The 22237-nt window shown below is 54.1% G+C and overlaps 1 protein-coding gene across 3 annotated transcripts in view; it reads left to right on the plus strand.

Annotated features, from left to right (window-relative positions):
- Piezo2 (piezo type mechanosensitive ion channel component 2) overlaps positions 1–22237 on the plus strand; it is a 347771-nt gene that overhangs the window by 315949 nt on the left and 9585 nt on the right. For 2 of the 3 annotated variants that reach the window (XM_071602748.1, XM_034637377.2), the window contains 9 exons: positions 4494–4922; positions 5535–5793; positions 7798–7980; positions 8932–9181; positions 10021–10153; positions 11204–11351; positions 11440–11654; positions 17350–17508; positions 17755–17902. In XM_071602748.1, coding sequence (XP_071458849.1) covers positions 4494–4922; positions 5535–5793; positions 7798–7980; positions 8932–9181; positions 10021–10153; positions 11204–11351; positions 11440–11654; positions 17350–17508; positions 17755–17902 — 1924 coding nt within the window. Of the gene's footprint in view, positions 1–2015; positions 2184–4493; positions 4923–5534; positions 5794–7797; positions 7981–8931; positions 9182–10020; positions 10154–11203; positions 11352–11439; positions 11655–17349; positions 17509–17754; positions 17903–22237 lie in introns of all 3 variants that reach the window. The other variant, XM_034637375.2, reaches the window with a different exon arrangement.

Here is a 22237-nt window from a genome sequence, read left to right on the forward strand (position 1 = left end):
TTCAAGAAAACATGCTTTCCCCTGGTGTGACTTACAGTGTGTACTCATCTGCCTTTTTATTCCTTGGCCTCCGTAAGACGGATACTATTCACCCGCACCTCTAAATTCAGCCATGAGGGGGAGATGCGTGGAGTAGCTCTCTGTGCCCAATGTCACAGCATTACCATGACTAGCAGCATGAACCATTTTTGGAACTTCCTGAGCCACATGATCTCCAGAAAGGGAGAATTCCCACAAATATGGATTTTTTTCCATAAGATATTTAAGGGTTTCATAGGCTTCCTGAATCTCATACTTGGGCCTGGCTGGAGAATTACTGCTTCACAACCAAATTCTGAATCAAAGAAACCAAAAAGAATATTAGAAAGCAAATTGAAAATAAATCTTCCATAAAATAATCATATGTCATTCCTATGCATAACAATATGCAATATGTCCAATTAAGTCATTAAATATTACAAATCAAAAAGCATGGGAGGAAAAAGAAAGTCTGGTTATAATTAAATCAAGTACACCCAAGATCACAAATATAAAACTATACAGATGATCAGATATAGTGAGTCAGGAGCTATTTAAATTCATTGATTGCTGTTTAACAAATGGTGTCAAAATATTTCCCAGGTTCTGAAATGGTTGATTGATATAGAATCTACTAGAAAACCACAACCGTCCCCATTAGTTTTTAATGTACTTTGACTTGATTTTCAGCATAAAGAAAGGGAAGGAGAGAAAGGCCATTTTCCGGCATCAGCAGACTTGCCTTGTCACACTGTCTGAGCCACACTCCCAGTCTCTACCTCAGCAGCCTTGAAACCTGCAAACAGTAACTGGTCCACTCCACGCCAAATCCCCGGGATTTGTGGAGTGGAGCACCTGTGGAGACTGGTGCTCAGGCCCTGGCCTCGCCTTGTCAGTGTGGCCCTTCCACCTCCAAGGCTCCTGCTCTGATGTCCTGTTTTCAATGTGAGCACACAGTAGGTGGCCAGCGTGAAGCCTCACTGAGGAGTTCACATTTCCTTGGCTGGAGCCTCATGGTTTTCTTCCAATCCAGATGTAAAACCACAAGCTCGACTCTGAACAGCTGACTTGTCAGATCTGGTACCACCCACCTTCCCAGAGCTAAAGCATTACCTTAAATCCCTGCAAGTCACGTTAACAACATTCTGACAAGCATCCCCCAGTATGCAGGGGGCAGCATCATCTGAAACCCCCCGGGAGCCTGCTGTGTGCCTGCAGGTGGAGACCCTGCTTTGCCCTGCACAATGCTGTCCCGTTGGGCACCAGGGATGAATGTAGCAGTGGCCTCCACCCAGGCCCAGGCACAATCCAGAATAAAAACTAGCAAAACAAATCATTAACAGACAAAATGGACCTGGTGTTGCTGGAACTCCTTTGTTGGTTTCTTTGTAGCATTTGATTTTATTTTGATGTTGGTTGGTGTCCAGGTGGATATAAAGCCAACATCTCTTACACCCAAGGCGTTTAGTTTGGCTGAACTGAATGTCACTCAGAAAACAGGGTGGAAAATTCAGTTGGTTATGTCGTTCCTGAGCTTCTCTTTCTCATTTTGGAGACTGCATTTTTTTAAAAAAATAAGAATCTTCTATGCAAATTGTATGAGCAGTTATTTCTACTCATGCAATTAGATTAATCAATCCTCTCAAATAACTCAGGATAACGATTCCAAATAAAATATATTTTCTTTGATTTTAAGAACAACTCCATTGCCAAGTTTTCATTATGTAAATTATGCTCTTTGAAAGAACTGTTGGGACTTGTCTTTGTTCCGTTTCCCTGTCCCACCAGAGAGTGCCCCTGGGACTTCCTCACCACCAACGTGTTTTTAACTGGGGTCTCCTGTGATTCGTGTCTGCCAGGCAGGTCCTCCCTGCCTGGGTGGTTGGTGCTGGTGTCCATGTGGTCACTGCATGGCCGTGCGTGGGCCAGTGAGCCGGGTGGACCTGGAGCACACTGGCGTGTTAACTCTGTGTTTCTGTGACTGTTTGCGCTGCTAGCTGCTACACTGAAGCCACCATGCTGTTCTCAAGGCAGTCCACCCTTGATGATTTAGACGGACCAGACGCTGTTCCTAAAACGAGCGAGCGCGCTCGGCCTAGGCTCCGTAAAATGCTCAGCATGGACATGTCCTCCTCGTCAGCTGACAGTGGCAGTTTAGCATCCAGGTGCTCACCTCGTGCATGCTTCCTCCCGGTCTGTCACCTCCCCCGTGCGTGGCCCCGAGTCCTCGGATGCACCTCGTCTTTCTTTTAAGAACTTGCATGTCTCACAGAGCATGGCCCCGGCCCTCAGAGGCAGCCTGGTCCCAGGACAGCTTTCCATGATGCTCACTGCTCCTTGGTTTTTGTCTGTTAGGAATTTCTTAACGTTCCTGATTGCCAACATTATCTTGCATTTTTTAAGCATTTCACACTTTCCATTTCCAAAGACATAATAATATTCCCTACATTCGATTTAGAGCTTTTATATACGGTCCTCATGGAGTAGGAAGAAAACATTTGTCTCATGATTAAAAAAAAATACATACAGCAGGAAAAAAATATGAAAACTCTGGGATCTATGGTCATTCTAAGTTGATACAGAATAAATCTGTTTTATTTGCATAACTGACATAAAAGTCAGAATACATCTTACCATTGGCTTTGGGAAAGAATGTGATTATGCTGTAAAATATATCACCTTTGTAGATTATAATTTGTTTTATTTGGAAAAAACTACTCCTGGCTTGTTTCATCACTAAGTCCTGCCCTTAAAACAATAATCATTGAGGAATGAAATTATCTGCATGCACCCAGAACTCCTTCTTTGAAATGCCTTAAGTGGTCGGCAGGGAGATCAGCCACTGTTTATCCTGAGATGAACATAACCCAATTCAAAATGAACTTCACCCTGGCAACTTGTGGGGCAAATCAGAGAGGCGCCACCTTTTTCTGCAGCCCTGTATTTTGACACAGTGCAGCAGGGAGCAGGGCCTGGCGTTGACAGCAATGCCTTCCTGCTTGGACATATCTGCAGATGCAAGTTCTGTGGGCCTTCCACTCCCTTGAGACCTGGAGTGCCCTCAGCCCCTCGGGCCCAGACATGACCCCAGACTACTGTGCTTCCACTGGTTTACAGTCACACTGCAGATGAGACCTGGGTGAGGGGTCAATGTCATGGCCTTCCTAGGAGGCTGTATCTAACTGAGGTAAGTCTTAGCAAAAATCCTGTGGGCCTGACAGTCCAGGAACCTTCTACCTGATGCGGTCCTTTAAGGCCAGAGCCCTGGGGGCCTGAACACCTGAGCAGACTTTGGGGTTCTTGGGTCACAGGATGCCAGGAGGGGCTGTGCCAGGACCATTCGTCACTCGTGGACACATCTAAACAGATAGTCTTTGCATTTGAGCTCCTCAGCGTTGGAGGAAGCAGCCTGCCCTCGCATGGCGGTCAGTTAGGGTACGTCTCTAGAGCAGGAAGGAGCACATCCTCCAGGCTCCAAATATCCAGACAAGTGCGGCCCCTCTGGCAGCTGCCCATGTCGGGGAAGGCAGTCATGGAAGGCGTGCCACTCACGTGGTGGGTATGGCTGCTCTCCTTCCATTTCTAACCTCCCTGCACACACCTACGGGGAGTTAGGGGAGAAGGCTCTAAGAGGAAAGTGCAGGGCAGCAAAAGGAGGGACTGACGCTGTGACTAGAGCAGCTTCTGAAAAGGATAGGAGAGGAGGAGCTGGTAGGAGAAGGAAATTGGGGTGCTGGAGGGAGAGCAGGAGCACGCCCTGGGCACAGCAGACGGCTGGGAGGGAGATCACTGTGGCAAGAGAAGATGGCAGACGTCAGAACAGGAGCTCAGTGAGAAAGGGCTGTGGGCTGCAGGCTGGTGGACGTTTAGTCGAATGAGCTGCGCACTGATAAGGGAAAGGCACGTGAGCGGGAAACGAGGAGGAAAAGCCAATACCAGAGAAGGGTGACTTTTTTTAGTTCAGCCAATATTTATCAAGTCATCCTCCTTGGATCTGGGTGGGTCCCTTTCGTAGGACTGAGTAGAACACATCTTGGTCCAAACCCACACAACAAAACCGGCATGGCTTCTCCTCCCCACACACGCTTCTGCTCGTCTTCAAAGACGCTGACGGTAGGTGTGCCGAGCAGTCTTGATTTGGAGGTATGCACCAGAGCTTGTGCCTCTGATTCTCCGTGCTGTTTCAGAACCTGTGCGTAGGTGGGTTTTGCTCCCCGAGGGCCGTGTGACGTGCTTCTGCTTCTGAACGACGTGTGTGCCCACATCCTCCTTGGCATCCAGAGACCCCTGTACATCGGATCAGGAGCCAGGGTCCTGGGGAAGTGAGCAGGGGGAATCAGGGAGGCGGGGTCTGAGCTGCTCACGTGCCTTGATGCTTTTGCTTGGGCGTTCTGAGGTGTCTTGAGCACGTGGAGAGATCCTGAGGGGGGTGGGTGCTCAGGCAGGGTTCTGCGCCCATCCCTGTCTCCTGACAGTGAGCCCACGCAGTGCACCATGCTCTACTCACGCCAGGGGACCACGGAAACCATAGAGGAAGTGGAGGCCGAGGCAGAGGAGGAGGTGGTAGGCCCTGTGCCCGAGCCCGAGCTCCAGCTTGGGGACACCCAGGAGGAGGAGGAAGAAGAGGAGGAGGAAGCTGAGTGTGATCTGGGCCCCGAGGAGGCCGGCCTCACTCCCGAGGAGGAGTGTCCGCAGTTCTCCACCGATGAGGGTGACGTGGAGGCCCCGCCCTCCTACAGCAAAGCTGTGAGCTTCGAGCACCTGTCCTTCGGCTCACAGGATGACTCTGGGGGCCAGAACCACATGATGGTCAGCCCTGATGACAGCCGCACCGACAAGCTGGAGTCCAGCATCCTGCCGCCCCTGACCCATGAGCTGACGGCCAGCGAGCTGCTGCTGAACAAGTAAGGGCAGCCCAGGCCCAGGCCAGCTCCACACCTGCTTAGCTGGGTGTGGAGGAAAGCTCTCCTAGACCCCGAGAACCAGTGCACATGCCAGGAGCCCTGCACCTCGTCCTCCACAAACACCTCCCAGAGACGTTCCCCACTGCGGAAAGCCTGCTGCAGGCTGAGCACCCCTCGCCGATCCAGCATGCTCTGAAATCTACAACTTCTGAGCACTGACATCACGTGGGAAGTGCTCGATTTCGTGCCATGAAACTTTGTTTCCGGCACAGAAATTATTTAAAATATTGTATAAAATTACCTGCAGACTATATGGATAAGACGTTATATGACACAGAAGTAAATTTCATATTTAGAATTGGGTTCCAACCTTACGATATCTCATTTTGTATGTAGATATTCCAAAATCTGAAAAAACTCAGAATCCAAAACATTTCCAATCCTGAGCTTTTTAAATACAGGATACTCAACCTATGTTAGGTTTTCTTCCCCAAACAGAATATAGGCCCCAGGAAGCTGGGTGGGGGGTGCTGCAGGAAGGATCCTATTCAATGAACTTAAGTGTTTTGGAGAAAGGGGAGGCAGATGTGAGCACGTGGTTTGTTTTAACAGGATGTTCCATGACGATGAGCTGGAAGAGTCCGAGAGGTTCTACGTGGGCCAGCCCCGGTTCCTGCTGCTCTTCTACGCCATGTACAACACTCTGGTGGCCCGCTCAGAAATGGTGTGCTACTTCGTGATCATCCTCAATCACATGGTCTCTGCCTCCATGATCACCCTCTTGCTGCCCATTCTGATCTTTCTCTGGGCCATGCTGTCGGTGCCCAGGCCCAGCCGACGGTTCTGGATGATGGCCATTGTCTACACCGAGGTAGGTCGGTCAGTGCCAGGGACCTTCTCAGGTCACAATGATGGTCACTGACCGTTACCTAGCACTGGCAGGGCTGTGTGTCTTTCCACTCCTCACACAAGGAAGGTGCTGGTGTCCTTCCCATTAGCAGACGAGGAAACAGCGTGGGCAAGACTGAGCAGTGGGGCCACCGTACCCACTGGAGAGAGCCAGGGAGGCTCTTGGAGCTGGTTCCAGACCTGTGGCATTAACCACTCACACAGCAGAACCAAGCTGAGTGCCTGCTGCCGGCTGGTGCCCAGGGACACTGGCCACCGCTGGGCAGCGAGACAGAGTGGCTCTGGCTGGATGTAGCATGTGCCGCCCCCATTTTCATACCCAAAGTCAATCTCCACACACCCCGCAGAACCCTCTGAGCACACGGCAGTCAGAAGGGCCGAGAGGGTGAGCTGCCAGCATACTCCCCTTCTGCGTGAGGGACAAGAGGCCGTCTGCCCAATCAGTTGTCCAATTCCTGTCCTGCCCCATTCTGTAAATACAGAGGCCACAGGGAAGATGTCAGAACGCCTCGTGCCCCACGTCCTCGTGTTCTTGGGTTTGTGAAGAAGGTTGGTTTTCCTCCCTGACTCTCACTTCCAGTAGCCCTGGAACTGCTTCTTCAAGTGTGGGCAGAGCTTGGACACTCTGTGTCTGTCCAAGTGTAGGCTAACAAGTAACCAGCCATCAAATTAAAACAAGGTCATATAGTAAGACATCTAATTTAGTCAGCTTTTCCTTGCTGTGACCAAAAAAAAAAAAAAAACTGGCAAGAACAATGTAGAGGGGGAAAAGTTCCTTTGGGCTCATGGTTTCAAAGGTTTAGGTCCTGGCTGGCTGGCTCCATGGCTCTGGGCCCGAGGTGACACAGAGCATCATGGAGGAGGGTGTGGTGGGAAGAGCAGCTCAGGACACGAGAGAGGAGGAAGAGAGCTCTGCTCCCCAGGGACGCAAAACATGAGCCCCAAAGGCACGTCCCCAGAGACCTACCTCCTCTAGCCACACCGCACCTGCCTGCTGTCACCACCCAGTTAATCTATGGAGGGAGTACGCCACTGTGCAGGTCACAGCTCTCGTGATCTGATCATTTTACCTCCTAACAGACTTGCCTTGTCTCACCCGTGAACTCTTGGGGGACACCTCCTATCTAACCCTAACAACATCTCAGAAGTATCCAGTTTAGAGCATTGTTAACCCAAGTCCTAATTCCTTAAGAATGCAGAGACGGGTACACCCCGCGACTTTGACTAACCTGTATGCCACAGCCTTGCTTCATTCTCGAACGCTCACCAGGCTTCTCAGGGAGGGATCACCTCTGACCATTCACCCTGAGGGCGTCTGTCAGACCCCGGTCTCACCCCAGGAGCTACTTGTGATGTGGGACTGTCCGTTTTTCTGTCACACTGAGGAGTGACATGAATGGGAAATGAAGCTGACGCCCGTTCACTCCACAGTCTGAACCAGTGTCGAGCACTGAGACTGGTGCTAGGCAAACGGAGGCACAGACAAGTAGAGATCAATCGTTGTGTCCTGCTTTTCAATGACAGACAGACAAGGAGGGTGAGAACCATACACCAAAGCTGCAAAATGAGCCAGACTCAGAAAGTTTTTAAATAGTCATTAATAAAAAAACTATGTCATCAGGATTAGAAATCAAAGCAATGCATAACATGTGAAGATATAGATGTTTCTATTCAACTAGTTCCTAAGTACCATATTTTAATACTGAATAATTCTGTAAATCTCTAACTCAGCGTAAGAGCCAGGTCCTCAGACACGGAAGAGGTGAAGAAGGGTTTGGGCAGCAGTGTGGGCCATCAGGTGGCCTTGCTGAATCCAGGATGGGGAGCCTCAGTGGCCGTGAGGCTGACCTGGTCACACTCCATGTGATTGTGCGCACCCTTGCCACTGGAACCGTGTGGGTGCCCTTCTTCCGTGTATGCCCGTCCCTGAAAGGGTCAACGTCCTGAGCCCTCTCCCCCTGTGCAGGTGGCCATCGTAGTCAAGTACTTCTTCCAGTTTGGCTTCTTCCCCTGGAACAAGAACGTGGAGCTGTACAAGGACAAGCCCTACCACCCCCCCAACATCATCGGCGTGGAGAAGAAGGAGGGCTACGTTCTGTACGACCTCATCCAGCTCCTGGCTCTCTTCTTCCATCGCTCCATTCTGAAGGTAGGCGTCTAGTCCTACACTGGGCTCAGCCTGCTCACGGAGGCCTCTCGGTGTTCCTGGGGACCTGGGCATCAGGGCAGTGGCAGCCCAGTCATGGAGGACGTGCCTGTGTGTGCTCCTCTGTAAGAATGAGCCGCAGTTGTGTCCATCCGTGGACGTTTCTTCCCAAGCCTGTGACGTTGGTGAGGGAACTTGTAGTAACTCTGGGAGACGGTCTCCCAACACGCCTATCCTGGGTGGGACGTGTCGTGACTGGTCCCGCCGTGGGCCTGGCTTGAGTGGAGTGCCGTGTCTTAAAGCCCGTACCGTACCGTAAATGTCACCCCTCGTTCCAGCTGGACGTTGGAAGGCCTGAGTCTGGTCCGGGGCAGTCTCAGCCACCTCCTGCCGCCGCCTTGTAGCAGCGTTGCTTTTGCTGGGTGGTTTCTTGTCATAGAACGTTCCCCCTGGTGAGCGGCCACTTGACCTGGGAGGAGCACAGCACTGGCCATGTGATTAGGTGCTGAGGAAGCTCTGGCTCCTGGCACGCCCCACAGGCAGGTGCACACCTGCTGGGCCTGCCCTAGCAGCACCTGCTCAGCCCGGCTCCTGCTGCACTCCTCGCTCCTGCCCTGCAGTCCCTGTCCCTGCCTGGAAGCAGAAGCCAGGCCACGCAGGAGGTCACCATTGCTGATCACCCCCAGGGCCAGGGACTGCACCCAGGGGTGCTTGACCACGGAGCTACGTCCCCAGCCCTCAGTGTCCGAGCTTCCCTGGCCACCCTCAGTGTCCGAGCCAGACCTGTGGTGGACACACAGACGCCCTGCTCCCGGGACTCCCGCAGGTCCAGCTGGCGAGCTTTTCTTGGACCCTCCCTTGGTTTTCTGGTCGCGAGGCACAGGTGCTGCAGGACAGGGAGCCAGCGTCCCTCCTGCAGCTGAGACCTCAGTTGTCACTTTCCTGCTTCCTCAGTGCCATGGTCTGTGGGACGAAGACGACATCGTGGACGGTGGCGACCAGGAGGAGTCGGATGACGAGCGCTCCTTCAGCCACGGCAGGAGGGACTCCTCCGACTCTCTCAAGTCCATCAACCTGGCCGCCTCTGTGGAGTCCGTGCACGTGACCTTCCCCGAGCAGCCCACCACCATCCGGAGGAAACGCTGCGGCAGCAGCCCCCAGATCTCCCCGGGGTCCAGCTTCTCTTCCGATAGGTCCAAAAGAGGTATCTGTCGCCAGGCGGATCCCCCATCCTCCTCTGGTCTAGGTGGGGGTTTGTCAGGTGTTATCAACAAACACCTTGTAATATGAAAAGAGGACTCTGAAATCAGACAGGCCCAAGGTCAAGTCCCCCCCTCCGCAGCTGTGTGACCTCATTGCCCAGAGCATCTGACTCCTCCCAGGAACAAGGACTTCAGATAGCTGTGACCAGAGGCCAGCACTCTGCCTGATACCCAGGACGTGTCGGGCACCTGATCATTCGTGCCTCGTACATACAAATGCCTCTGAGCACGTCTAGGGTGCCAGGAGGGAGCCAGGAACCACAGCCTGTTGTGAAGTTGTGTTTGTGTTCTCTCAATGGGGACTTTTAGCAACACACTCCTGGAGGAGCCAGGCCTCTGTGCCCGGGGCTCATGTCTGCAGCTCGGTGTGATGATCTGCAGAGTCTGCTCCATCTGGCAGATGGGTCATATTTGTTTTACATTTGGAGAAATTAGGATTTGAAAAAGGGTATGAGTTAGGGTTTCCATCTGGAAAAAACCCAACCTGGGACTCTAGTTGGCACAATAACCACTGTCCGTCCAATGTGTTTCCTCCTGGGACAGAGATTAAACAGCTATCCCAGGAAGAGCCATGGATCTTCCTTAGCATGGAAGCAGGGGTAAGAGGGCAGGCTCCTACCTGCCCAGTTGTGTTCATGAGGCAACTGTGCATATCCCTTCCTCAGGACAACTGGAGCCACCCCTCCTACACATGGGCTCCGGGGCCTTCTGTGACACTCCTGTTGACAAGCCGGTTCTTCACACTCCATTGGTGGTTCCTTTCATTCCTTGTTCTCTCTAGGCAGCACCAGCACCCGGAACAGCAGCCAAAAGGGCAGCAGCGTTTTGAGTATTAAGCAAAAAAGCAAAAGGGAACTCTATGTGGAGAAGCTTCAGGAACAGCTCGTCAAAGCCAAAGCGTTCACCATAAAAAAGTGAGTACCCAAAACCAGCGGGGTGCACGTGCTTTGCTTGAGGGCAGGAGCTGTGTGCTCTCTTCCTGCAACTCAGGAAGCCCAGGAGCTGAGGAGGGACCTCTCCCACGGGATGGGATGACGGTGGCCGTGCTCGAGCAGTCTTTTCTCGGTGAGGGTGGCTCCTTTCCGTGTGTGGCACTGGTACCCACGCTTTTTCTATTTAGACAGAATAGGTGGGTGACTTCAAGGGCTCATGGTGCCCACTCGCAGCCGCGATCATGCCACCCAGCCGTGCAGAAAGGGATGTGATCTTAGGGCTGGAGGGGCTGCAGAGACACACTGCGGGGAGGCGGCTTGGTCAACACCGTCGGTGTCAAACAGCTGGTCCCCCAGACTGCATAGGTCCCTCCTGCCCACTGTGGGTGCAGGGGTTGGTGTCCACAAGCAGCCATGGCTGGAAGCGAGCAAGGGGCCAGCTGCACACAAGCCCCGAGAGCAGGACGCCAGCTGCACCTGCGTGTGACCTCGCATTGAAGGCAGAGCCAGGGCACAGTACATCCAGGGCAGAACTCGGGAGACCAGCCAGAGTGAGGGCACCAGCCAGGTGGAGAGGCCTAGGCAGTGCCTGGGAGCCAGGGCAGGCACAGGGCCCTGCACTGAAGGGGCTCCTAACGTGCAGAGGTGGCAGGCCTGGCACTGCCATCGGCATGCCCCCTGTGTTCCCGTAGCAAGCCCCACCCTGGCGCCAGGTCTGACTGTTGTACCAGTTTACAGAGCGTCACGCAGCCCGTCCAAGACAGTGGGCAGCCACAAACCCATCCCCATTTCCCTGGGCTTCATGCCTCTCACGTGCTCCAAACAGGAGAAAGTCGTGGGCCACCAGCAGAAAGAGCTGCCCACACCTGGCGGAGAGCTCACTGCTCCTGTGTGGCCAGAAGTGCCACCAGCCCAGGCAGCAGGGCGGGACCAGTTGGAAGAGGGAGCGCAGAGGAGCCGGATGATGGCGGTCTCCAGTCCCTCTCCCCTCCGGACCTCCTGGAACAGTGGGATGGGGTCTCTGTTGTGCAGGACGCTGCAGATCTATGTGCCCATCCGGCAGTTCTTCTACGACCTCATCCACCCGGACTACAGCGCAGTGACCGACGTGTACGTGCTCATGTTCCTGGCCGACACCGTGGACTTCATCATCATCGTCTTCGGCTTCTGGGCCTTCGGGGTAGGTTGGGGACAAAGGACTCTGGGTGCCACCAACTGTGAGCTGTGGCTTTCCATCCCGTGAAATGCCACCTGTCGTCTTTCCCCAGAAACACTCGGCTGCTGCGGACATCACCTCTTCGCTCTCGGAAGACCAGGTCCCCGGGCCGTTTTTGGTGATGGTCCTCATTCAGTTTGGAACGATGGTGGTGGACCGAGCCCTCTACCTCCGGAAGACGGTGCTGGGCAAGGTCGTTTTCCAGGTCATTCTTGTGTTTGGAATTCACTTCTGGATGTTCTTCATCCTCCCTGTCGTGACCGAGAGGTGAGATTTGGAAGCTGGCCGTGTGGCCCATCCTCCACGACAAGGTCACCACGGCCCATGCGCTGGCCCACCAGCTGCAGGCAGAGGAGGGCAGGGTAGCACCAGGGGTGTGAAAGTCACAGTTTGGAGTCTGCTAATGGTGGTGCAAGCCCCCAGTGGGAATGGAAAACTCCACGGTATTTGACTGTACTTTATCCACATCCACAGAAGCAGGGTGCTCAGAGTAAGTGTCGGCCTCAGCCATCGGGCAGGTGGGGGTCCTTGTGCTGGTCTGGCTGTACACCCTGAAGCCGAGAGGAACTGGAGCGTGGTCTTGGAGCGCTCCTCAGGAGGCCAGAGGGCAGGAGATGTAGTCATCAGGGGCGTGAGGGAAGGAGTGGAGGCTGTTGAGCTGGTTGAATACACTGGCCCCTGGGAGGCCGATGGTGCCTGCCCACCCCACAGTGGAGAGTGAAATAGCCTGAGGCAGGGAAAGCACCTGGCAGAGTCTTGGCACTGGGTGGGAAGTGGGAGGGGCACTGCCCCAAGACCCTGCCGCCTAGCACAGCTATTGCTGTGGGTTAGAATGAGGTGGGGGTCGGGCAAGGCAGGGGCCAAGCAGCCTGGTGCAGAGGGAAGGGGCTGCGGAGACACCTGAGGTGGCCACTGCCCATCCCTACACTGGCCTTCACCCCACTGTGCTGGGCCCCACACCTCAGTTCTGCTGCGCCCTTCTTCCCTCTGCCTGGACCCTGTCCTGCTCTCAGACTGCAGTCTAGGCGTCCCTGCCACCTTCCACCAGGGTCAGTACTTGTGACAAAGGTGGCACTTAATGTATGAGCCAAGGAGAGGCTTGGGCCATCCAGGAGAGCTACGCAGACTGCTCCGAGCAGAATGTCAGCTGCCAGGTCCTGGAGGGCTCAGACCACAGAGCGCCACGTAACAAGCTGCTCTTCCCCAGGAGCACCCCGGCCTCACAGATGAAAGCCAGCAGGTGCTCCCCTGCCTGGGGCCCAGGGAGCCACATCTGACCCAGGGGCAGGGCCAGCCTCAAGGGTATATTCTCCCAGAAGGCTTGCAGCATCAGCCACAGGGCACTGTGGAGCAGACCTCAGGGGACAGTACCACTGTGACTGCATCTCAGGATCTTCAGCGTGTCACCCAGGCTGACTAATGATGCTTTTGGAAGTGGGAATAGAAGCAATGGGAAATGACTTCACCCCTGTGGCTTCCAGTTAACCTGTGCAGCTGCTGCTGAGGTCCCCACGTTGCTCCAGCAGGGGGGGACTTGGTGGCTGCAAGGTGGAAGACCGCAGGCTCTGGCCTGTGATGTTCAGTGCCATGAGATCTGCTGCTTTGTAACAGTGAATGGTGGCAGGGAAGTGTTTTAAAAGGAATGAGGACAGCTCTTCCTGAGCCTCAGGTAGAACTGCACAAACAGAGCGTTATTACCCAGAAGACGCCCCGTAGCCCGGACATCTCCACTGCACCCCACGGAGCGGGGGCCACGCAGCTTGGTCATGAGCATGATGAGATCGAAGCCATCGGTCGACTTTGTGCAGCGAGGAGAACCTTTGTGACAAAGCTGTGACTCCAACTGCTTGCTTTAAAATGAGTAGATTTTCTCTACAAACACATGGTTACCTCTGACCCGAGGTCAGAGAAGTAAGCCACACCCAACACCCAAGGTGGCCGATGATGAGCTTTGAGATCTGCTGGTGTTTAAAACCATCACACAGGCAGGGTCTTCCAGGCCTCCAGGAACCCTTAGTTTTGCAGAAGAAAGAGGCTCAGGAGCTCGCTCAGCCTCCCTCCTCTACAGACCCCACAGGAGGAGTGCCTCCCAGTGCCCTTCAGCTCCTGGAGACCTCAGGCCCCACCCCAGACCCTGGAGCCGTAGCTGTGCATTGTCCACCATGGCCCCCTGCCCCCATAGGATGTCCTGTCCTCCCTTCCCAGAGTGTTTGGAGCCACCCAGCCTCTCTGCATTCTACATCTTGAAAAGGTCCAATTATCCCACAACCCGCAAAGCAGACCAGGGCCAGAGACTGGCTCCTGCCACCTCCCTGCCACTTCCCCTCCAGGGACACGGCTTAATGTGGCTGCCCCCATGGCTGCTCCAGCACCGTGTCTTCGTCTCCTCGGCGTGGTCCTCCTGGCTGGGCAGGATAACACAGGCACAGGCATCAGGATGCACAGGCCTCTGGGGACCAGGGTTCTGTCTGCCACTCGCTCCACCAGGCTTTGAAGAGAGCACGAGAAGCCACCCTTTCCAACCAGATACAGCTGGAATACCCCCAAAATACAGGGGTGACGTAGATGTCTCCCATGTGCTCATTTAGTTATGACCCATAAAACAGTTACTCCTGCATCCTCGGACAGATGTTAAACCACACATGGTCGTTGAAAGTGGACCATCGGTCTCCTAAATCCTGACCCCTTAACTGTGTGCAGGGTGCCCCTGCACTGTCTTCATCCCGCCCCTGCGCTGCGCCGCTGGCCCTTCCTCCCCTCCCCGTGGCTGATGGAGCAGCAGGACTGTGTCTCCGGGGCCCCTCCCTGCCTCAGGTCTGGGAACTGACCTCCCTCCGCACCTGCCGGCTTTGTCTCCTGTCCTTTCTGGTAAATCTCGACAACCTGTGGCCAAGCATCGCCCTCCATCTCTCTGCTCCCAGCCTCTGGGGATGGTCCTGCAGGGGCTCTGGTGTGTCTATAGGTGACCACCATCTGTTGGAGAGTCGAGTCGGGCAGTTGCATGTGAGGAATACATTCAGGCATTGAGAGGAAGTGTTAGAAACTCAGGGAAAGTTTGGACAGAGTACATTTTTTTCTATTGAATCAGATTTAAGAATGAGATTTTATTTTCTATGTCTGTCTCAAGTTTTTGCTTGTTACATTCTATGAAAGTCTTGATCCACTACACTTGGGAAATTTAAAAAGATAAAATAAACCAACTGATGGGTGTGGGCGTGGTGGCACATGCCTATAATCCCAGTGGCTCCAGAGGCTGAGGCAGGAGGATCGCAAGTTCAAGGCCAGCCTCAGCAACTTAATGAGGCCCTAAGTAACTAAGTGAGACCATCTCAAAACTTTTTAAAAATTAATTTAATTAAAAAAAACAATTAACCCTCTATTGGGGAGGGAAGAAAGACACACCCACTTCTTCCATGGTAGATGCTCAATCCATGGCTTGATGACTGCATGAATCAGATCTCTAGGGTGACCTACGACCAAGCACATCACATTCAGTTTCACGCTCCTTGGGAGCTGCCATGTCCAGGGCAGCAGTGGAGGAAGAAAGGGCATGTTATCGGAGGCTGGCCCACGTCCCAGGGGACGCTACACCACAGGTCCCAGGCACCTTGCAAGGCCTGCTGGAACGCTACCATGGAGCCTCACCCTGTGGCCACTCCTGGTAGAACTGCCCATCTGTCTTCGGTTTCTGATACTTAACATAGGGTGTCCCAGGACCTGCGAGCCTCTGTCTTCACTACCACCCGTGGCTAATACCATTTCTGGACATTTCACACTCTGCCACTGTTAGATTTCAACATCCAAAATGCATTTTTCCTCCTCCACACGTTGCCACTGAGCAGATACCTGGGGGAGGATGGGCGTACCCAGCCACTCTGCAGATGGCTCAGAGCTCTCTGAGGTCCCCAACCCGCCCACACTGTGACCTGACAGTCCCCCATGTGAAGTGCAGACCTAGGTCCACACAGACGCACACACCAATGTCCACAGCAGCTTCCAAGATCACCAACATCAGGGAGGAGGCCAGAGGCCCAGTGGGCAGTGGAGGGAAAGCGACCTGGCGTGCACAGTGGGAGGACACAGCCTGACAGCCTGGCAGGATCTCGGAGTAATCCTGCTGAGGGAAGAGGCCGGCAGAAGGGACATTGCTGTGTGTGCCTGGACACCACGTTCAGAGAACTCCAGTCCACCTGCAGGGAGAGGGCGCAGAGCAGGGGTGGCTGTGTGTGGGTGAAAAAAGGAGAGAAGAAGGTGCACAGAAGGCCCTGGAAGGCTTCAGAGGTGGGGGTGCTGGGTACTGCCCAAGCCCTCTGCTGTGCAAGCCCTCTGCTGGCTGCTGTGCAGATGTCGATGCATAGCAAGCTTCTTCCTTCCGTCTGTGCCACTTATATCCTAACAAAGCTGTTGGAAGAAAGAAGCTCTTCAAAGTCGGAGTTTACACGCAGACTTTTTTCTAAGTTTCTTTTGGTGTGTGGTGTGGGAGGACCACGCATGTGCGTGGAGACCAAGACGGGACCCAACGGGAGCCCTTTGAATCTCACCACGACCTTCCTTCCAAAGAGGAAAGTCAGGCATATTTTTCTCATTAAACGTGAAGAAACTAGACTCAAAGAGAATCAGCAGCTGGTCAGGGTTCCGTCACTAGCAGGTGCAGATGCGTCTGCTGTTTGCCTTTCTGTCATCACCATCCTCTCTGTTGGCTTACTGTTTGGGAGGCTGGGGCTTGAACCCAGGGCTTCACACATGCTGCGCACAGGCTCTCCCACTGAACTGCATCCCCAGCTCTCACGGAGGTTTATTAAACTAAGAAATAGGCTCCCGACGGCCCAGCGGGAGGCAGTCAGGACAGATGCGTCCCATCTACAAGCCCGTCCCGAGGTCATCGAGAGACACCCTCAGGGTCTGCGCAGTGCCTTGGAGGATGCTGGTTCCATATTTATCACCCTCACACCCCCTAACAGCGTCTCGGGAAGTCAGGACTGCGGAGGGGATTCACGTGGCCGCCTTCGGCCCTCTGCGGGGAAACCCGAGAGGAAGAGGGCTGAGCAGTAGCTGGCTTCCGCTTTTGACAGGAAGCAAAGCCTCTCCCCAGCTTGTCCTGATTGCAACAAGTGGCCCACAAGGCCCATCAGGGACAGCCACTAACCAGATGTCCTGGAGACCCCACCCTGAGGTCCTGTGGATGTGGCTGGCCAGAGCTCAGGTGCAGGCCCACATCTCGGTCCAGCCAGAACCACGGTCCAGGAGGCCTGCCCGTGCACCCATGACCGTGTCAGGGAGGTGGGGTTAAAAAATAAAAATTAAAAAAAAATGAGGCTCCACTTCTCAGAATCCTTCTCCTACATTTTCCAAATTATAGGTCTTCTTAAAACCTGGAGTTATTTAAAAATATGCATTTTTTTCTTTCCTGAGCTCTAATTTGGCCCCTGCCAGCTGTGTGGGCCCATTGTAAGGAAACGTCCTTAGTAGACTCACTTGGTAGTGATTTACTTTAATTGTGACCTAAACAACTGAGAAATGAGGGTGGGAGGGTCCTTCCCTGGAAACCTTTTAAGCTATTAAGTTTTCTTACCCTACCTTTTGCCTTTGAAGTGCTCTGCTGTGTATGAAGAATTGCTTAAAACTGCCTTTAACTGACAGAGAAATCAGGTCCTTGTTTGTTTATTTGTTACCAGGGATTGAACCCAGGGGCACTTAACCACTGAGCCACATCCCCGGCCCTTTTTATGTTTTATTTTGAGACAGTGTCTCGCTACGTTGCTTAGGACCTCCCTTAGTTGCTGAGGTTGACTTTGAACTTGCCATCCTCCTGCCTCAGCCTTCTGAGCAGCTAGACTTATAGGCATGAGGTAGGGCGCCCAGCTAGGTTCTTGGTTTTTGATTTGTGTTTTTATTCTAAACAAGTGTCTTTTGTACCAGAAAATTATTATCTTCCTTCACCTTCCCCATGTTCACGTTCCAGGAAGTTCAGCCAGAACCTGGTGGCCCAGCTGTGGTACTTCGTGAAGTGCGTTTACTTCGGGCTGTCCGCCTACCAGATCCGCTGTGGCTACCCAACGCGCGTGCTGGGGAACTTCCTCACCAAGAGCTACAACTACGTCAACCTGTTCCTGTTCCAAGGGTGAGAGCACCACGTCATCGTCTGGTCGTTGGGGGGCCAGGGCTGCAGTGCAAAGACCCTGAGCGTCCCAGCTGGGATGGGGGTGGAGTGCCGACTGGCCCTCGGCCTGCCGCACGGGGAGGACTGCATTCCACCTGGGGTCTCTCCCAAGGGTCCCAGGAGAGTTGTAGGCTCAGGAGCCTCTGCATGAGCACCCGGACTGGGGGACGCGGGCCCCGCGTGGTCTCTAACGGGAGCTTCTGGCAGGTTCCGCCTCGTCCCCTTCCTGACCGAGCTGAGGGCAGTGATGGACTGGGTGTGGACGGACACCACGCTGAGCCTGTCCAGCTGGATCTGCGTGGAGGACATCTACGCCCATATCTTCATCCTCAAGTGCTGGCGAGAGTCGGAGAAGGTGAGGGCCCATGCGGGCACCATGGTGTCCTCGTCCCTCAGAGGGGTGGCCTGCAGGACCAGCTGGGGCCTGGGGGTGTGGTGAACCAAGGGAGGTGGGCCGCTCACCTGGTCCCCACCACCGCAGTCGGGTGGGCCACTTGTCAGGGATAGCACCCAGATGTCCTCGATGGCCACAGGACTTTGCAGGTCTATTTTCAAAAGAAGAGGCATTGGATGGCTGTAGGACCAGTCACTCCTGAATGCTCCTCTGGAGCAGAGGGAGCACATGCAGGGAAGGGTGGGGCACATGGCTGCGGCTCATGTCCACCTTCCATCCACTCTTTGGAGGGAAGGACAATTTAACCTCTTTCTGCAAAGGGAAAAGGTTGAATATCTGAAATGCAAATATTTGCTTATTCTGCTAGATTGAGTATTAAAGTTTAAAATATAGATTAAAATTACTATTATTTGTTGGATTTTTCAAAAGTTCAGGAAATGAAAAAAGAAGTGCTTGCATGATAGCAATGGAAACACCCACTGATGTTAGCCAGGGGAGGAAACGTCTGTCTGTCTGATCTCAAAAATATCCTCTTAGGAAAGGTCTCCTCCAAGGTAAAGGTTTCCAGTGCATGCTGCAGCTTACTCTGGGGACTTCGGCTCCGTTGACAGTGCTGTATGGCCCCTGGGTTTACAGGGGTGAGGAATTGAAGGGAACGGCTCTGTGCTTAAAATCATATCAGCTTGTTCTTGTTTTCAAGGAGCATAAGAATTGAGATGACAAAATGCCTTGGTCTGTTTCCTAATGTTAAAACACAACAGCTGAGACTGGATAATTTTATAAAGGAAAGAGGTTGACTTTGGTTCATAGTTCTGGAGGACAGGAGGGTGCTGGCATCTGCTTGGTTTTTGGTGAGAGCTTTACACTGCGCTGTTCATGGCAGAAAATCAGAAAGGCAGGCAGGCATGTGTGGAAGAAAGGAAAGAGGGGTTGGACCCTAATAATAACTAACCTATTCCCACAAGAAAAACATTGACCCCTGGAGAGGGCGGGCCCCTGGTGTGCCCAGGTCCTCATAAACTCCCCACCAGCTCTCGGTGCTGTTAGGCTGGAGACCAAGCCTCACCACAAGGCTTTGTGAGGACGCACCACATCCAAGTCATACCAGAAGGATGTTGAGGGTCAAGACCAGGTGACTTGGGGTCTAGAACCTTGACATGGGAGGAGGAGGATTACATGGTTCCAAAATGGGAAAATATGAGAGGAAAGCAGATCTTTGTGAATCCGTCAGGTTTCCATCGCTGTAACCCAGTGCCTGAGATGAATCCTTATACATAGGAAAGGTTCGTCTCGACTCACAGTTTGGGAGGTGTCAGTCCATGACCACTGCCCTGTCGGTTGCTTTGGGCCTTTGGCAGCAGGAACATGTGGCAGAGGAGGCCTGCTCCTCGAGGTGTCTGGAAAGTGAAAGAGAAGAGACCTGGACCCCACGGTCCCTTCAGGACACCGCCCAGGACCTGCGTCTCCCACAAGTCCTGTCTCTCAGCCATCTCAACACCTCCCTTAGCACCATGCTGGAGTCGAAGCCCCTCAGGGTCCTTTCACGTCTGAGCTGTAGGACTTCAGCTCTGGGGTGGTCATTCAGCAGATGAAGGGTCATTGTCCTCACTGCCAACCGACTCCCTCAGCTCTTGGTGGTTCAGACACGAAACCGTTGTCCTTCTGCAGCTCAGCGTTTTGGCTGGGCTCAACTGGACATCTGCCTGGGGTCATTCACCCAGTGACCCAGTGGGGGCTGGAGGTCACGTAGGGTCTCACACAGGGGCTTGGAGTCAGGGTCTGGCTCTCGACACAGGGCCTTCCTCTCTGAAGGTACAGAGGTCCCCGGGTGGTATCTGCAGGGACTGGTTCCAGAATCTGGGATCCCAGCTCCACGTGTCCAGCTCTTCTTCTACAGTGGCTCAGGATTTGCATGTAGCCTACAGGCCTCTCCCCAGGTGCCTAAGTCATCTCCAGGTCACACACAGCACCTAGCCCACCCTCAGTGCTCACCAGAGCTATGCTGTGCTGTGCTGTCCAGGGAACAAGGACCAGAGAATCTGTCCTGCACCAGTGCAGGTTTCCCAAACACAACTGCCCAGGTTGGCTACACCCCCGGGGGAGCCCATGGCCCTCACGCTGGCTCCTGTCCAGGGCAGTGAGGGAGGTGCAGAGCCTGCTGGGCCAGGCTCGGGATGTCCCCACCCTCACTGCCATGGCATCCTGCTGCCACACAGGCTCGAAGGCAACCTAGGGTCCAGGGGATGGTCAACTGATAGAACCAGCCAAGGCCAAGGGCCTGCACACAGGACGACTGAAATGTAATTTTTTTTTCTTTTTGGTGTAATCAACCAAAAAGTGAATTGCTAGCTAGATGCTGTGTTCCTGGACCTCTGCTGGGCATGGCGACTCAGGAAGGCCAGGCCAGGCCAGCCCCACAGTCAGGCTTTGACGGTCCACAGAGGCAGCACATGCAGCCCAGGCCACAGACTGGTGCGTGACACTCTGTGACCAAGGTGGAGCTCCTCCAGGGCGTCATGGTGGGACCTGGGAAAGGGAAGGCATCACCACAGGTGTGAGCTCCTGCAGGGGCCTGGGGTGGCCGGTGCCAGGGAGTGTCTGCGCCTCTTTCTTTCTGCTCTTGCCTGGGCTTGTCTCCCGTCCTCCGCTGGCCCAGGGGCCTGGGGTTGGCGCTTCTCCTCTCTGGGTTCCCAGGTGAGGCCTTGGCCTGCTCCCTGGCTGTCTGCCGCAGCCCTTCGGCCTCTCAGGCTACAGGTGCCAGAGTGGACCCCTCTTTCTCAGGGGCCTTCCCTGACCGCCCCCCAGTCTGGACCACAAGGCCCACCCAGTCCTCACCACATTGAGTCGATTGCCCCTTTAGTTTTATATGAGCTCTGTGATAAGATTAGCACAACACAGCCCGAAGCAAGAGCAGCTTCCTGAAGGCCAAACGCTGGCCTGAGCACGTGCAAGGCGGCCATGACCTGCTCAGTCTGCCTAGTGAGTCCCACCCAGCACCTCCCAAGACTCTGCAGGAGGCCAATCAGAAATGCAATGAAACAGGAAAGGCGGAAACACGGTCAAGAGCTGAGCCTCGCAGGACAGGGAGGGCCGTCCCTGTGGAAAGCAGCCACGGGATCCAACACAGATCGGAGGGTCTCTGCCCTGGCCATGCAGGGCCAGCAGGAGGGGCCAGCAGGAAGAGGGGCAGGAGCGGGGCGGGGTCTGGGAACTTCTGAGATGAGCCTCAGAGACACTGGCCTTCAGCAGAGATGACATGGTCCCACTCAGGCAGGAGAGACCTAAACTGTCCCTGGCAAATAAAAGCTAAATCTCCTTTAACTCACAAAACTCTTCAGGACAGGAGGACAGAGCTCTGATGGACTGGGACCGGTGGTTGCTTCTCCAAACTTGCCTCCCTGAGAAATCTGCTTGTTACGTGCACACACCTGTCCATATATGTGTAACATGTTTCCAACTTTCAACTTTCACATATTAACTTCTAGCTTTGCTTTCAAAATTATAAGTTAGAAATAGGAAACTATGGTCGGCAGAATCACCCCCCACTGCCGCCCTCTGCGCCCCCACAGCTCCCCTGGCTCAGGATCCTTTAGGACGCTCCCTCCCGTGTGCTGAGTGGTGGTCCTGCACAGGCCCCTCCTGCTCTCAGGAGCTTCCCCAGAGTCACCAAGCACCCAGCACTGCAGCAGGGCCCTGTGCGGGCGCCCAGCCCCTCCGGATTGCAGCCTAGAGCACAGTGCCCCCCGTGGGAGGGAATCCTCTTCCCTTGGCCTGTGGGAGTGACAGATTCCTCCCAAGGGAATGTGAGCCCAGGGTAAGTCACTTGGCCAGGTGAAGGGGTAGGGGTGACCCCATGTCGTGTGGCACCTGTCTTGGTCTGTTTTCTGTGGCTAATAACACAGTACCAGAGACTGGGTGATTGTAAAGGGAAGAGATGTGGGGCTCAGGATTCTGGACCAGGGTTTTAGGGCTATATCTGGTGATGGCCTTCTTGCTGGCAGAGTCCCAAGGATGAGCAGGGCATCACGAGGCCGGAGTCAGGGAATGCACCAGAGACCCAGCCGGAAGGGCTCTTAGGGAAGCTAACCCTTAAGACAGCCCTCGTTCCCAAGTGGGTGAGTCCACACAGGGAGGCAGCGCCCAGGTCACTCCAAAGGTCCCACCTCTTAGGAGCTCCTACTGGGGACTGGATTTGTGACCTACTGGTCCCTAGATTCATCATGTGGCTGCCTTTGAAGGTTCATGGTTGGCCCTGAGTGGCCCCACCGTGGGAGCAGGTAGGGAGCTCAGGGCAGC

The sequence above is a fragment of the Marmota flaviventris genome, chromosome 16 (genome assembly GCF_047511675.1).
Source record: "Marmota flaviventris isolate mMarFla1 chromosome 16, mMarFla1.hap1, whole genome shotgun sequence".
Lineage (NCBI taxonomy): Eukaryota > Metazoa > Chordata > Mammalia > Rodentia > Sciuridae > Marmota > Marmota flaviventris.